Source organism: Camponotus vicinus, unplaced genomic scaffold (genome assembly GCF_025532165.1).
Source record: "Camponotus vicinus isolate PSW18456_S1 unplaced genomic scaffold, iyCamVici1.0 SCAF_12, whole genome shotgun sequence".
Taxonomy (NCBI): domain Eukaryota; kingdom Metazoa; phylum Arthropoda; class Insecta; order Hymenoptera; family Formicidae; genus Camponotus; species Camponotus vicinus.
In genome coordinates this window covers 7,241,040-7,258,395 of record NW_028141948.1, presented here as the reverse complement: position 1 = coordinate 7,258,395, position 17,356 = coordinate 7,241,040, and the positions used below count along the sequence as shown (strand labels likewise).

The 17,356-nt window shown below is 35.9% G+C and overlaps 2 protein-coding genes and 1 pseudogene across 2 annotated transcripts; 2 read left to right on the top strand and 1 right to left on the bottom strand.

Annotated features, from left to right (window-relative positions):
- Positions 1–3,218: 3,218 nt before the first annotated feature.
- Positions 3,219–3,732, top strand: LOC145962936 (uncharacterized). The gene is made up of 3 exons (XM_083084453.1): positions 3,219–3,266; positions 3,339–3,512; positions 3,602–3,732. The coding sequence occupies exons 1-3, from the start codon at positions 3,243–3,245 to the stop codon at positions 3,707–3,709; spliced, it is 306 nt and encodes a 101-aa protein (XP_082940579.1). The 5' UTR covers positions 3,219–3,242; the 3' UTR covers positions 3,710–3,732.
- LOC145962431 (uncharacterized) lies at positions 3,728–7,828 on the top strand (annotated as a pseudogene).
- A 2,704-nt stretch (positions 7,829–10,532) lies between these two features.
- On the bottom strand, positions 10,533–16,472 carry LOC145962430 (uncharacterized). The gene is made up of 2 exons (XM_083083487.1): positions 16,412–16,472; positions 10,533–11,734 (listed from the first exon to the last, which is right to left on the bottom strand). Exons 1-2 carry the CDS (start codon positions 16,470–16,472, stop codon positions 10,533–10,535), a joined length of 1,263 nt encoding a protein of 420 aa, XP_082939613.1.
- Between the last annotated feature and the right edge of the window lie 884 nt (positions 16,473–17,356).

Sequence of the window (17,356 nt, the reverse complement as noted above, 5' to 3'; positions counted from 1 at the left end):
TTTGATCTAGTGTGTCTTTTATTAATTAATCGAGTCGTGTCTAAATTCTTTTCGTTAACGTGTAACATACCGGTAATTGATAATCCAATTCATTGTGTAAAGAATTCACTCATTTTGCGTCCGGCTGTTTATTCTAATCTTATAATTCGCTCTCTTTCTTTCACGCAGGGTAAATAACATTAACCGGGCGAGTAGTGCGGTAATCATTATTAAAAATTTGTCTAAATTCCTAGCTGTCGAGGCTCCGACAAGCCTCGCATAGCGCGGAATTCCAAAAACTTTCTCAACGCTTTTTGTCAATGCTGGACATGTGATACCGCGGTGCTTGTACCCGCACACCGGCCCGTTGCTGCCGATGATAAAATAACTAAAATCGATTGTATAATTTTTCTTCTCCAACCGCCCGCGTCGATTTGATATCCAATATTAATGTTCATAATTATCTACGCCAAATATATTTTAACTTTTATTATCTTAATAGCTTGTGTTATTTTCAGCGACCTTGCATTCTCGATCCTTCCTAATTAAATTGGAAATTAAACGGACCGCCCCTCTACCATTCTCGATACGGGGCTAGCCGAGTGTCCGTCGCGATAGCTTTGAAATTCTTTCGCTTTCTTTTAAGTATCGTATATCGTCCAAAGACTTTATTAGAGCGGTGCGTATTCCCGCACCTGGCGCCCATGCAAATTTAGAGTTAAAGTTTTGAAGAGAAATCGCGCCGAAGGTGTGCCGTGGGCCAAAATCACTGGCCACAATTATCAGCCCAATATCAAAAAATTAAACGGTCACAATACATAACCTCAAAATCGGGAGATAAATATTTCAAAAAAAACGCGAACGATTACAGTGAACAACGATTGTTCACAGTGCATATATAATTTTCATTAACTTTTTGTAAAAAGTGCAAAAGATGCCGAAGTGGTGTGTTGTGCCAACGTGTAAGACGGGCAGCAGATGTGAGCAATCAAAACACTCGTTATTTCGTGTACCGAAAGACATAGAGACGTGGAAGAAGTGGGAATATGCAATTCCGAACATCCTCAAATTGAAAGCGACGGATGTTGTATGCGATAAACATTTTATTTATGAAGATATAGTTCATGAATGGAGCAAGCAGGATGCAAACGGCCAGATAATAGCACGAGTAAGTGTATTGAAAATAATTCACACAAAGTTTGAAACAGGTTCATCCTCACATCGTGTATTTTTTTCACCGAAGGTTCCGTACAAGCGTCCACGATTAAAAAATGGTGCTGTGCCCACAAAAATTCGATTGTGGATTGTCAGGGAACATAACGGAGGAGATTGAAACAGTTGATGTACACGCGAAGGAAATTCCAATGAACGAGTATCGTGTCAATAACAAAAATTTTCCTCCGAACATTACCAGCAAATGCACAAATATTTTCAGCGCTTCGGTTCCTGAGGTTCCTGAAATGAAAAGTATGTATTCCATTTCAGATAAACAATATGATGATAAATAATAGAACAATACATACATTTTGTCTTCGTATTATAAGTAGCATATCTACAGATTCTCAGATTCCAGATGTGAAAATGGATATATATATATATATATATATATATATATATATATATATCCCCTTCGTTAGCAGATTCGTTATCAGTCTGCGAACCTCCTTGCACACCCTCATCGCAACGAATCAGTCAAGGTGAGAAATAAACATTTTATTTAAAAAAATTTGTTCACAATACTTGTATTGTCCGTAATAGCATAAAAGGAAATAAAATGTCTATGACCAATTATTAATGCAAAATTAAAAATATATACTCCCATCTTTTGTGTAAAATCTCAGTGAAGTTGATAAACATATTGATTAACAAATTTGAAGAAGGTAAAAGTATGAATCTAAAGAATGAAATATTTATACCACCGTTCAATCCTAAATGCCTGCAAATAATAAAATTTAAACTGTTACTTATCTTCACCATCGTAGACGATACAGTATCTGAAAAAATATGATGTTTAATATAATTTTTACTTACCTCTATTGAAGCTGCAAGCTTTAGAAAAATATAAAATATTTGATTCAGAAACATATGACAATATCAAATTTATTTTTATTGTAACGTAAATTGAAAAACATAACATATTCGATATACAATGGGATGAAATAATACGACATTTAAATAACGTACTGTTATATTTAGAAAGGCCGATGAATATTAATTAATAGAGAAACTTAAAAATGCTAACCCTTATAAATATGTATGACTTTATTGAATCAGAGACCTCGAATGGGAACATGGATATGAGTGCCGAGCTTTCGTCCTTCGTCCCGGAACCATGGAGTTTTAGTCAGATACATACTGGAGACGTAACGTGTTCTCATATATGATATTGATGTTTCGAGATGGCAACCATTGTCCTACGCATGGTCTTGTGTTAAAGTTTCAGCCGCTTGCTGACATATATACACAACCGATTGCAGTGTATGCATCAAAAAATTCCATTAAAGGAGAAGAGCTCGCGAAAATTGTTGTTCGAGCTATTTTATATACCGAACAAGCTGGAGTAATGATCCATGGAGTAATAACTGATGGTGCTGCTACAAACTCAAAAATGTGGTCTCTTTTGGATATTGAAGGATCGATAGAAAATACCAAAATCTGGTTTACGCATCCCTTAGATACCGAGCGAAAAGTATTCGGTTTTTCGGATATCTGCCACGTCATGAAGAACATCCGAAACCGGCTATACAATAAGAAGATACTACGGGTGTTATAAAAATAATTCTTATATAAAAAATATTTTTTTATATAATTTCTAAAAATATAGTTATTCAAAAATTTTTTATATAAAAAAGTTATAAAAAAATAAAAATAATAAAGTTACTGACATTAATAATAAAATATAAAATAATCCACTTATAGAGAAACATACCTTTCCATGAGACCAGATATCAAATTGAGAAAGCTGATTCTATCCTTTAAAATCCCTTAAAATTCATACATACCGTCCTTTGCGTTTTGCGTTACCTAGAAAAATATAAAAAGGCAATTAAAAATAATGAAATTGATACATACCTTCCTTAGAATCCATGAACACCTGGAAAAAATTAAATATTGATATTATTCCTCAATTGACTTCTTCGGACAACTTCGTTTGTTGGAAGTATTTTGAAACGTTGTATAACCTCGACAAAAATCATCCAGCAAATGCTCGAGTCTGTCCAAAAATCACTAGTAGGCACGTGATTTTGGACAATACTTCGAAAATGCGAGTTAGACTGGCAACTCAGGTACGTTTGCATGTAGTAAAAATAAAAAGATTTGCGTACTTCACTAATCACAAATTTCTTATTGTGTTACAGATCTTTAGCAACTCCGTTGCTGACGAATTAGCGTTTTATTTAGCACACAAGTGCGAAGAATTTGCCGGATGCGAAGAAACAATTGCGTTCTGTAGACGATGCAATGTTATGTTTGACGCGCTTAACCGCAAAAGCCCAAACGAAGACCTCAAACCGGATTCTGCTGATTTCAAGGTACAAAAATTACCTAATGCCGTGCAATTGCAAATAAAAGAAAGAGTAAGGCCTTCCATAGTTTTTATAGTATTATTTAATCATTATAGGTGCTAGAAGATTCGTTACAATGGCTCAACAAATGGGAATCGGCTGTCGTGAAAGGAGATATTACAGAAGAAGAATTTCTTACTGTACAAACATCACGAGCATTGTAGATGTCACTTCATTCGACAATGGATATGTGCCGATATTTAGTCGACAAATTCGACTTCGAGTACCTATTGACTGGAAAAGTCAATCAGGACAACTTGGAGGCAATTCATGCTTACTCTGCTTAGCTGGTCATAGAGCAGCGAAAATATTTAACCTATTAACCTGTTTCATATTGCTTGTCTGTTTAGAAATTTTTCGGCACAATACGCCAATGCGGTGGATGTAATGATCATCCGAATTGCCCTACTTTTCTACAATTGTACAAATTCTTATCTGTATATAGCGTGATCAAACTTCCGAAATACGGAAACTGTAGTGTCATCCGATTCAAAACCAGCGACGCTAATATCAATAAGCGAGTTAAAAACAATTTATGGGCATAGTGGCCAGGGAAAAGTTGCTCAATACATGCAAAAGATTCAACAGAAATTAGATAGTATATTGCAATACGACAATTGGGAAGCGGATGACATCATTCAGCCAATGTCCCAGCATGATTATGCCTTCTCGCCTGTTTTAGATTGTATAATCTATTATGTGACAGGTTTTGGTTTTTCATTATTACCCTCTATAGAATTTGTTAACAAAAACGTTGGTTTGTACTGTACTAACCATTGCATAGCTTCTCCCTAGCAGATCGATACAACCATAGGTAACGCAAAAGCAACAGGTTGCTTTGAAACATTATCAAATCAAAAAAGGACCAAAAAAGAACACTATACTTGGTTGTTTAATGGATTCAATTTTTAGTAACGACGTAAAAGCGACGAAAAAGTAACCAACGATTTTCTTATAATAATTGCGTTGTATTACAACCAGTAACCAATTCGCAACCAAAATACGACGATTGACCGCTAGGGCTTATCATTGCTTATTCAGCATGTTTTATATAATATGACGTAGGCCGGTATTCATAGTCCGAACTTATATTTGAGATCGTCTTAAGTTCGAGCTTGAAATGCTACGCAGCCATTTGATTGGTTGAATGAGGTCTTAAGTCAACCTCGGACCAGACTTAAGACAATCTTAAATATAAGATCGGACTATGAATACCGGCCATAGAATCGATTTTATATTAGTCTAGGTCCAGGAAATTCACGTTCAATAATTTATTTAATACTCATTGTTTGTTGGAACTTGTTTTAGGCTATCTGTGCAAACAGGTTCTTAAAAAATATACCTCGTGTTCGTTGTGTGAAGAAGCCGTGAAAATGAAGACCAGCTGCTCATCTCCGGTATCACAATTGGTGCATATAAAGTCACGTGGTGGTTTGATACACGCAAATCTACATTTTTTAAATTTAATTTGGCATGTCGAAGCTTCATTTGCGAAATACTCCTCTCGCGTTGACGTTTTCGATCAAACTCTCGATGATATCCTCGATACATACACCTTCACATTCCCATGCAAGCAACATGCATCTGAAATTCTTTCTTATGCTATTGTATATTATATTAGATTAAGAATGAGGCAAAACGCACATCAAGAAAATCAAAAATTGAGAAAAAACCGTTTTAAAAAAAAATTATCAAAGATGACGAATGCGTAAATTGTCAGTACGGTACAAAAAAATATTGCGTATTTACGGTACAAAAAAATATCGTTTTTCTCTTTCGCCTTCATCTACATAGCTAGTAAAGGTATTAATATATTAAAGTAAAATACAAAAAACTCAATTGATTTCGCATTATTACTTACCTTAATGTTCAAACCTGGAAGACCTATAAAAAAATAATAATAAAAAGATAAAGAAAAAAGTTTGTTCGGGTTGATTTATTTACATACTTATGTATATTTTGTCGCTCGCTTACCTGCAAAAAATTAATTTTTAAAAATCAAATGGATGAAATGAAAATCAGGTGAGTTCATTTTCATTTATATTCCCTTGGGTATAAATAAGGAAGAAAGTTGATCAAAATGAAAAGAACAAAATAATTTTAGAGCATCTAAACATATAATATAAAAGGGTGGTTTTATACTTTAAATAGGAATAAAATACAACTTGCAAAAATTAAATGAAAAATGTTAACATGAATAAAAAATTTGCATATGAGGATAAAATTTCGTATTCGTTATATATATATTCTTCTTCTTTGCTACATGCCACTAAATTTTTTTTTACCAAAGTTCATTATAACAAACTTTGGTACATGGAGGTTTGGTGTGTGAGAAACAGACAGATGTATAGTATTGTGGTAGACTAGTGCTATCTTTGTCTGATATCCCCGTCCGACGTCGCACCGCATCTCGCCGCAGTGTTAGAAAAGATAGTTGCGACCCTAGCGGCCACTACAGAAAATAAATGCCTTCATTTAGCGACCCTCTCTATCCAGCGGAGTTTCCAGACCTGTATACAAGACCGTGGGCGCGAGCGGTAAAAGAGGAACAGTAGGCGTAAGCTAAGAAATTTGGCCGAAAGTTGCAAGTAAATCCCAGCACTGTCATAAGCGGCGTCTACAATGAGATTTTAAGGCGTAAAGCTCCTTGCACAATGCTAGGCAACAGGCAATAGAAATAAGAAATAGAAACTATTCACCAATAAATACGCGGAACAGAAAATATTTGCTAATAGGAGCAGAGAATAGATACTATTTCTGTTCTTATTATGGGCTTAAGAAATTGACCAATCACAGTCAAGTATTAAAAGAATACTCGACTGTGATTGGTCAATTTCTTAAGTCTTACGCCTTAAAATCTCATTGTAGACGCCGCTTTAGATGAATCCCACTTTTGGGTTAGGCGTTTTCCTTTTCGCCACCTAGCGGCGAGGCGTGAAGCTCGTGGAACTATATGAATATTTCTATTTATCTATTGGATATCTTTGAGTAGCTACTTGGTGAATATACACTCACACACAAAAAAAAAACGAGCCACTAGTTTAGCAAAATTTTTTAACATCTTTCAATAGCAACAAATCAGCAAAAAAATCACTGTATTAATATGAAATAATAAAGCTCAAATTAAACAATCCTCTTAAAAACTAAAAAAAAAACAAATTTGAGTTACAAAAAATGTTTTACAAAATGACGAATGCTGAAGATAGACTTTGAAAAATAGAAAACAAATTCTTTTTTAAACTGCTGCATTGCTCAGGAAAATCGGCTCCCTGGTGCAAATACTTTAATTAAATAATATTGTTACATATAATACAATTAAAGAATAATGAAATTAAATCAACCAAGTCTTTGAAAATGCCTAATTTAATTGAAAATCTAATTTAATCGACTTTTCGCTTTGCCAAAAGGCGACTTTTAATTTTCTGAAAATGGTCGACCTTAAGTCGACTCATAGTCGATAGATAAAGTCGACAATAAACCGTACTAGAAATAGTTGACTAAACGTCGACTTAAAAAGATGACCAAGTTGACTAAAAAATATCGACTATCAGGCAAATAGCCGTTTGTGTTGTGTGGGGTAATTCGCCGAACGGGCACCTGCGTGAATGGCTGCTCGGATTGTATCTTCCAATGGGAAAACTATATCGAAATTTTGAAATTTCTTAATGCTTATCGTGTAAGTAAAGAAAATATAATATTTCAAATAAGCATGAATTAATATTCGAACAATATAATAAAATTTTTAAATAGGAAAAAGATATTTTGATATATTAGTATTATTTTAAGAGTTCATTATTGATAGAAACAATATATATTTTGAAGATATTTAATCGCTTTATAGTTTGTTTAAAGGTTAAGAATTAATTGTTTTTTAATTATATTTTAAGCACATTTTTTTATTTAAAAAATTCAATTTTCAGAAACCACAATGGATTTAATTTTTCCAAATGTTATCCATAGTGCTATGGATCTCGTAAATAGTAGCTCATCAGATTCCGATTTATGGGGAGATAGTGATTGGAGGAGAGATCGATTTGGAGGAGTTGTTCTTCAACTTTTTCGTTTCTAATTTTAATAAAATAGTTCAAATTGAACTCTTCAGGCAACCAGCACAACGATTCAACGTGGATACTAAGCAGATTTTTGCGCAGTTTACGTTCATTTACGCAGTACTGCGAGCAGAGCATCCAGAGCAGGACCTCCGAGATAGCTGCGCAGATGGGATACATTCCTGCGTAAACGAACAACAAACTGCGCTGCAGTCGCTTTCGCAGGCGGAATAAACGAACGACATCTGCGGTAGTCACTGTGTAAACGAATGCACCCTTTTCAGAAAGGGAGCGTCCCGTTTGACCACGTTGCGATTGACCACAGCCAATTATATCGACCTGTGTCTAGTGTAACCACCAACGATTGAATAATCAGAGAGTCCTACTTTGAATTGGCCAATTGGCGACGTGGTCAATCGGATGCCAGATCAGTGATGCCAGATTCCGGCCTTTCGGTAGCATGCGGTAGCATGGAAGGGGTAGTAGAAGGAGACAAAACATCTTCTCTGCGAGAAAAGAGCGAGAGAGAATCATGTTTTGTCTCCTTCTATTACCCTCTCCATGCTACCGCATGCTACGGAAAGGCCGGAATCTGGCATCACTGCCACAGATATCTATATCAGAGAGAAGCCTGAGAGGAGCCACGGTGCCGTTTTTCGTGGAACGCTTTTACTACGTCGTACACTAGCGGCGCGTGCATCCATTTTACGCCACCTAGAACCAAGGCTACCAGATTGCACACGCTGCGTCCAGCGGCGGCACGATTTGTATCCCCACCACTTTCGCGCCACTAAGGCATAAGCTCTCATCCGTGTACGCTCGACGTTCGGTCATCTTCGGTTTACAGAGGAAGACGGATAGATTAGCTTTTGTCCCCTTCTCTCCTGAGAGGTCTATTGTATCTTATCTATCTCTCTGAATACAATAGCTATGTGATCCTCGAAATCTCGAGCTGGCGAGTTGGCGATGCAAGTTGCATCGTTGCAAGTATCGCAGCGATACTTATCACACATAATATTTTCCTATTGATTTTTTTTTATAAAAGTTTATATGTTGTTTAAAAAAGAGAATATAACATATACAAAAACAAATTTTACATATTTTTATCTAAATTTTTATCTAACATATTTTTATCTCAATTTTTATCTAAATTTCTCCACTCTTGGCCAATATGTACGCTTTTTTATTAAAACAGAATTTCTTTAAAAAAATAATTGTAATAAAATATTTAAATTTATTTTAATAGAATTGTATTTTTTATTATTATTTTGTATTAATGTATGACGTACATCTTGTTGCTCAACGGAAACCGCGAGAAGGTGATGGTCTCTTCCGTTAAAAAGGAAATGTAAAAAATTTAACAAATGAACAATAATAAAAATAAAATTAAAATAAAATAATAAAATAATGATAAATAATAAATAAAAATAAAATTATAATAAAATATAATCAACTTTCTAATTGATAAAAGGTCAAAAGATTATTTCACATTTCCTTACATACATACATACATACATATATGTGTGTGTGTGTGTGTGTGTGTGTGTGTGTGTGTATCTTTACACACTTATTTCTTAAGTGTATATAAAAATTTATTTTAAAATTATTTATCGCAGGAAGGGCCTGCTACGTCAGCATCCGCATGGACATTTAAATTGTTTTTATTAGCGGCATATAATTTATCCGCCGACATAAGAGATAAATGCTCTTCATTAATGAGCATATTTAAAGCTGTTTCTCCTCTAGTTTTTAATGCAGACTTAAACACACAAATAGCATTAACGGAAACCGTTGAAAAGCTATTACGTGTTTTCGTTTTTAAATTGTTCAAAAGAGAAAACATTCTCTCAGGATCGGCATTAGAATTCGGAAGCGTTCGAATAGTATTTATAATATTCGTTAAATTGGAATATTTAGGAACATTATTCGTGTGCCGACGTTGTAAAATTGCTTTCCACATATTGTCAAAATTTAATTTAGAAAAATTTTGTTTTTCTTCCACTGTAAGGTCTGATGCTAATGCAATCCATTCTTTTTTTAAAGCATCTTCATCAAAACCGCCGAGAGTTTTAGCTACGAGAGAAACATCATCAAATGATGTTTGTCTATTATTATCGAATAAACTTACAGATGGTTGAAAAACTTGTAACTTTAATAAAAATTCATTATTTATAGGTAACCTTTTACAAATTTCTTCTGCAGCAGTCACATAAAATGTTAAACAGTTCTCTCGAACAATTTTAACTATGTTTATGTGATCTTTCAACGTTAATTCGTTCAGATATTCCTCACATTCTGATCCCAAAATAATTTTATTAATAGGTTTTTGATTTTCTTAAAATTACACAAAGTTAAACGCTCCCCAAAATTAACAAATTAAAATGAATAATAAGAGGCAATAAGGAGCCAACGCGGTTGTAGGGCGTGAAAACAAATTTTTTCTCCAAACAGTCAATTGAAACGATCTTTCTTCTTTATTTCATACGTTTCGGCCTCATTTCGAGCCATCTTCAGTGATTCTAATACAATCAAAAAATGCCAATTAAGACAGTAAAAAGGATGCGGTGTCAGTAAAAAATACAAAAGAGAAAAAAAAAGGCATAATCACATACATACATAGTCTATAGGAGTGAACGCTATCTCATCCAAGTCGATCCACCCGAAAAAGACCGATGCAAGCAGCACTCTCAACGGTAAAAAGCGCGAGGAGCGATGCACTGACAAAGTAAACATAACAGAGTCATATATTTGCAATAAAAATTGATTGACAACAGTCAAGGGCTACTCACTCGGACAACGAGAAGACCGGCAGAGACGAAACGAACACCCAGCACGCAAACAATCAACTAAGTCGAAAATTCAAACAACAACGGAAAGCGATATCAAACTGTGGTCGAACAAAAACAATCCGTGTACATGGAGGGCAAACATCAGCCCATTAAATCTTAGATATGTTTTCAATAATCGACAGACACGATGTGTTCAACTTTAAAGTATCGCTTTGGAGGTTCAACGAATTCCTTTGGCGCTTGATATGAATCATTTCAGATATTAGTCTTTTACCTAAAAACATTTCCTCATCCAAAATGTCAACCTTATCAAAATCAAAAGTGTGATCAAGCGCTCTATGTTCCGCGATGACGGACGTAAGATTCCTTCTATGTTCTTTGATTCTCGTTTTCAACAAGCGTCCAGTTTGTCCCACGTAAGAAGCGTCGCAGTCCATGCAGTTAATTTTATACACTATATTACTGCGCGAATCTCTCTGCAAACCATCCTTACCGACCCTAATAAATCGGCGTAAGTTATTGATTCCCGTGTAAGAGAGCCTAACATTAAGATTCCTGACGCAATGTCGAAAACGCTCCGATATGTTCCTCACATATGGGACATTAAAATATGTAATTCTGCTTCCCCCATTAACATCATCTGTCCCGATCTCAAAGTCCGTCAGAATGTTATTACATTTGTCACTGAATCTGTGAAACAGAATATTAAGCCGGTCAGCAATAGTGTGAAAAATAAAAGAGAGCGGATATCCATTGTTCAAAAGAATGTTAATGACAAATTCAAAATTTTCTTTATGGAATCTTGGATGAGAAAGCCAGAAAACTTTATCCGTTAAGCCGATTATCGTACCCTTCTTCTGGCAAAGGGGGTGTCGCGACTCAAAGTGGAGGTATCTTCCGGAAAAAGTCGGTTTATGAAACCAATTAAATTCGATAAATCCATTTTCTAAAATGATTGTGATGTCAAGAAAATTCAAACGGTTGTCGACACTCTCCTCAATAGTAAACTGCAGCCTAGTGTGGAACGAATTGAACGTGTTCATAATAGTATTAAGCATCGAGGGGGGAGCCGCCAACACAATATCGTCAACGTATCTGAAATAAAATGGAAGATCCACATCAAGAGTCGCGATCGCCCTAGCTTCTAAATCTTGGAGCGTGATCTCCGCGATGATCGGGGAAAGAGGAGAGCCCATGGGCGTGCCAAATGTTTGTTGATAGCAAACATCGTTAAACATAAAAAATGTAGAGTTCAAAATGAGGCGAACTGCCATTAAGAACTCATCGCGAGGTATCTGGCAATTCCCTACTATATAGTCCCATCTGACACAAAGACTGTCCAAGGCCATATCTAACGGTACGTTGGTGAATAGAGAGACGACATCCAGTGAAATCAATTTTACATCACCATCGATATATCTACCCTTGAGTCTATCGACAACTTGCGCGCTATTGATAATTTGGCTATCAGGTCTCGGAATAGATTTGTAAATAATGTCATGTAAAAATTTGGCGAGACCATAAAGAGGCGTGTTCTTAGATGAGACTATAATGCGTAACGGATTATTTTTCTTATGAATTTTCGGCAGTCCATAGGCCCTCGGTAAAACGCCATCCGTACAATTTAACGCTCTATATCTCGCAACAGAGATGTAATCACGAGCTCTCCATCTCACTAACAAATCATGCAAACTGCTAATCACCTTATTAATCGGGTTCTTATTTACTACTCTATACGTATTTTTGTCTGCTAACAAAATAGACATATTAGAAAGATAGTCGTCCATATCCAACGCGACTGTTATATTGCCTTTATCGGCTCTCGTGAACAAAATGTCAGGATTCTCCTTTGTGAATTTTTTTACAGCATTCAAAGAACTCAAAATAATTTCGTCAACCGGAGACTTTTTTGAAAAGGAATTATAAAAGGTACTTATAATAGGGAAAGATCTGTTTCTCAACGTCGTACGTATCTCTGTGGGCTCAACGTGGGCCTGTTGATGTTATACTCCACATTCTTCAGTAATTCGACAGTCGTTCTTTCCTTGTCAACCACCGGTAAACAAAATTTCTCTCCAAGTTGTAGTAAAAGTTTCACATCATGGGGTATGGGCGCCGAAGATAAATTAACAAACCATTCGTCTCTTAATTCCAAGATCGGAGATACACGTGGCGAGAAAGATGAAGGATCAAGGTTGATACAAATAGACGAGGGGGAGGGTAGGGGATTGAAGGAAAAATTCACATTATTACATATTGCTGAAGATTGACTAACTGGATGCGTCACAACTGCAGATTTATAATTCGGATGCATGTAAAAATAACGAATCGGACGAATATCTTTCAGTGTCTCTTTCAGTTGTTTATTTAACAACCATTTAAACTTCTTGTCTAGTTTCGAACTTACATAGAGATAGAAAGCGCGCTGAGACCTACTCTGTTTAACAAAAAAATTATTACAGATAGATATCGGTAAATTGTTAGATATAAGTCGAACAACAACAAACATCTCGCGGCGCAATGCTCGAATGTGTCTGTACGAATCCTTAATTTCGTTCTTCAATATATCTGTAACGAACCTAGACCTTAAATTAACATGTCGCCTGCGTGACACGGAATGGTGTAATTCATTATGATAACGGTTACAAAAACTCAGATGTTGTGGTGTTACATTGTGACTAATGCACTTCCTCAAAAATATAATACGCAAATTTAATCTAGACAACCGCTTATTAATCCAGATCCATTTCTTTAAATAAGATACAGTCCTAAAACCGAAATAAAAGCTAACAAATTGAAAAAAGGTTGAAAAACGCATATTTTCAGCCAGCGCAATATTAACATGAAATTACACAAAGTTAAACGCTCCCCAAAATTAACAAATTAAAATGAATAATAAGAGGCAATAAGGAGCCAACGCGGTTGTAGGGCGTGAAAACAAATTTTTTCTCCAAACAGTCAATTGAAACGATCTTTCTTCTTTATTTCATACGTTTCGGCCTCATTTCGAGCCATCTTCAGTGATTCTAATACAATCAAAAAATGCCAATTAAGACAGTAAAAAGGATGCGGTGTCAGTAAAAAATACAAAAGAGAAAAAAAAAGGCATAATCACATACATACATAGTCTATAGGAGTGAACGCTATCTCATCCAAGTCGATCCACCCGAAAAAGACCGATGCAAGCAGCACTCTCAACGGTAAAAAGCGCGAGGAGCGATGCGTTGTTGTTTGAATTTTCGACTTAGTTGATTGTTTGCGTGCTGGGTGTTCGTTTCGTCTCTGCCGGTCTTCTCGTTGTCCGAGTGAGTAGCCCTTGACTGTTGTCAATCAATTTTTATTGCAAATATATGACTCTGTTATGTTTACTTTGTCAGTGCATCGCTCCTCGCGCTTTGTGTAATTTCATGTTAATATTGCGCTGGCTGAAAATATGCGTTTTTCAACCTTTTTTCAATTTGTTAGCTTTTATTTCGGTTTTAGGACTGTTTCTTATTTAAAGAAATGGATCTGGATTAATAAGCGGTTGTCTAGATTAAATTTGCGTATTATATTTTTGAGGAAGTGCATTAGTCACAATGTAACACCACAACATCTGAGTTTTTGTAACCGTTATCATAATGAATTACACCATTCCGTGTCACGCAGGCGACATGTTAATTTAAGGTCTAGGTTCGTTACAGATATATTGAAGAACGAAATTAAGGATTCGTACAGACACATTCGAGCATTGCGCCGCGAGATGTTTGTTGTTGTTCGACTTATATCTAACAATTTACCGATATCTATCTGTAATAATTTTTTTGTTAAACAGAGTAGGTCTCAGCGCGCTTTCTATCTCTATGTAAGTTCGAAACTAGACAAGAAGTTTAAATGGTTGTTAAATAAACAACTGAAAGAGACACTGAAAGATATTCGTCCGATTCGTTATTTTTACATGCATCCGAATTATAAATCTGCAGTTGTGACGCATCCAGTTAGTCAATCTTCAGCAATATGTAATAATGTGAATTTTTCCTTCAATCCCCTACCCTCCCCCTCGTCTATTTGTATCAACCTTGATCCTTCATCTTTCTCGCCACGTGTATCTCCGATCTTGGAATTAAGAGACGAATGGTTTGTTAATTTATCTTCGGCGCCCATACCCCATGATGTGAAACTTTTACTACAACTTGGAGAGAAATTTTGTTTACCGGTGGTTGACAAGGAAAGAACGACTGTCGAATTACTGAAGAATGTGGAGTATAACATCAACAGGCCCACGTTGAGCCCACAGAGATACGTACGACGTTGAGAAACAGATCTTTCCCTATTATAAGTACCTTTTATAATTCCTTTTCAAAAAAGTCTCCGGTTGACGAAATTATTTTGAGTTCTTTGAATGCTGTAAAAAAATTCACAAAGGAGAATCCTGACATTTTGTTCACGAGAGCCGATAAAGGCAATATAACAGTCGCGTTGGATATGGACGACTATCTTTCTAATATGTCTATTTTGTTAGCAGACAAAAACACGTATAGAGTAGTAAATAAGAACCCGATTAATAAGGTGATTAGCAGTTTGCATGATTTGTTAGTGAGATGGAGAGCTCGTGATTACATCTCTGTTGCGAGATATAGAGCGTTAAATTGTACGGATGGCGTTTTACCGAGGGCCTATGGACTGCCGAAAATTCATAAGAAAAATAATCCGTTACGCATTATAGTCTCATCTAAGAACACGCCTCTTTATGGTCTCGCCAAATTTTTACATGACATTATTTACAAATCTATTCCGAGACCTGATAGCCAAATTATCAATAGCGCGCAAGTTGTCGATAGACTCAAGGGTAGATATATCGATGGTGATGTAAAATTGATTTCACTGGATGTCGTCTCTCTATTCACCAACGTACCGTTAGATATGGCCTTGGACAGTCTTTGTGTCAGATGGGACTATATAGTAGGGAATTGCCAGATATCTCGCGATGAGTTCTTAATGGCAGTTCGCCTCATTTTGAACTCTACATTTTTTATGTTTAACGATGTTTGCTATCAACAAACATTTGGCACGCCCATGGGCTCTCCTCTTTCCCCGATCATCGCGGAGATCACGCTCCAAGATTTAGAAGCTAGGGCGATCGCGACTCTTGATGTGGATCTTCCATTTTATTTCAGATACGTTGACGATATTGTGTTGGCGGCTCCCCCCTCGATGCTTAATACTATTATGAACACGTTCAATTCGTTCCACACTAGGCTGCAGTTTACTATTGAGGAGAGTGTCGACAACCGTTTGAATTTTCTTGACATCACAATCATTTTAGAAAATGGATTTATCGAATTTAATTGGTTTCATAAACCGACTTTTTCCGGAAGATACCTCCACTTTGAGTCGCGACACCCCCTTTGCCAGAAGAAGGGTACGATAATCGGCTTAACGGATAAAGTTTTCTGGCTTTCTCATCCAAGATTCCATAAAGAAAATTTTGAATTTGTCATTAACATTCTTTTGAACAATGGATATCCGCTCTCTTTTATTTTTCACACTATTGCTGACCGGCTTAATATTCTGTTTCACAGATTCAGTGACAAATGTAATAACATTCTGACGGACTTTGAGATCGGGACAGATGATGTTAATGGGGGAAGCAGAATTACATATTTTAATGTCCCATATGTGAGGAACATATCGGAGCGTTTTCGACATTGCGTCAGGAATCTTAATGTTAGGCTCTCTTACACGGGAATCAATAACTTACGCCGATTTATTAGGGTCGGTAAGGATGGTTTGCAGAGAGATTCGCGCAGTAATATAGTGTATAAAATTAACTGCATGGACTGCGACGCTTCTTACGTGGGACAAACTGGACGCTTGTTGAAAACGAGAATCAAAGAACATAGAAGGAATCTTACGTCCGTCATCGCGGAACATAGAGCGCTTGATCACACTTTTGATTTTGATAAGGTTGACATTTTGGATGAGGAAATGTTTTTAGGTAAAAGACTAATATCTGAAATGATTCATATCAAGCGCCAAAGGAATTCGTTGAACCTCCAAAGCGATACTTTAAAGTTGAACACATCGTGTCTGTCGATTATTGAAAACATATCTAAGATTTAATGGGCTGATGTTTGCCCTCCATGTACACGGATTGTTTTTGTTCGACCACAGTTTGATATCGCTTTCCGTTGTTGTTTGAATTTTCGACTTAGTTGATTGTTTGCGTGCTGGGTGTTCGTTTCGTCTCTGCCGGTCTTCTCGTTGTCCGAGTGAGTAGCCCTTGACTGTTGTCAATCAATTTTTATTGCAAATATATGACTCTGTTATGTTTACTTTGTCAGTGCATCGCTCCTCGCGCTTTTTACCGTTGAGAGTGCTGCTTGCATCGGTCTTTTTCGGGTGGATCGACTTGGATGAGATAGCGTTCACTCCTATAGACTATGTATGTATGTGATTATGCCTTTTTTTTTCTCTTTTGTATTTTTTACTGACACCGCATCCTTTTTACTGTCTTAATTGGCATTTTTTGATTGTATTAGAATCACTGAAGATGGCTCGAAATGAGGCCGAAACGTATGAAATAAAGAAGAAAGATCGTTTCAATTGACTGTTTGGAGAAAAAATTTGTTTTCACGCCCTACAACCGCGTTGGCTCCTTATTGCCTCTTATTATTCATTTTAATTTTGATTTTCTTTTAATGAAAATATAATATTTGAAGAAAATGGTTTTAAATATTCTTCTTTTATAAAATTTCGACAGATTTGGAAAAGAAAGTTTTTAGATTTTGGCTGCAATAAATGGATTCTCGTTTCTGACGCTTGAAAGAATGCATTAAATGCGTTAAAAAAATTTAAAACATATTTTAAAAAAAGAAAATAAGCTTTTATCTCTATGTTGTTCATCATAGATAATAAATATTTTCCAGAATTTGTTTTTTCACTCGCAACCATTTCAGTAAGAAAATATTTAATTGTATCCCAAGATTCAAGA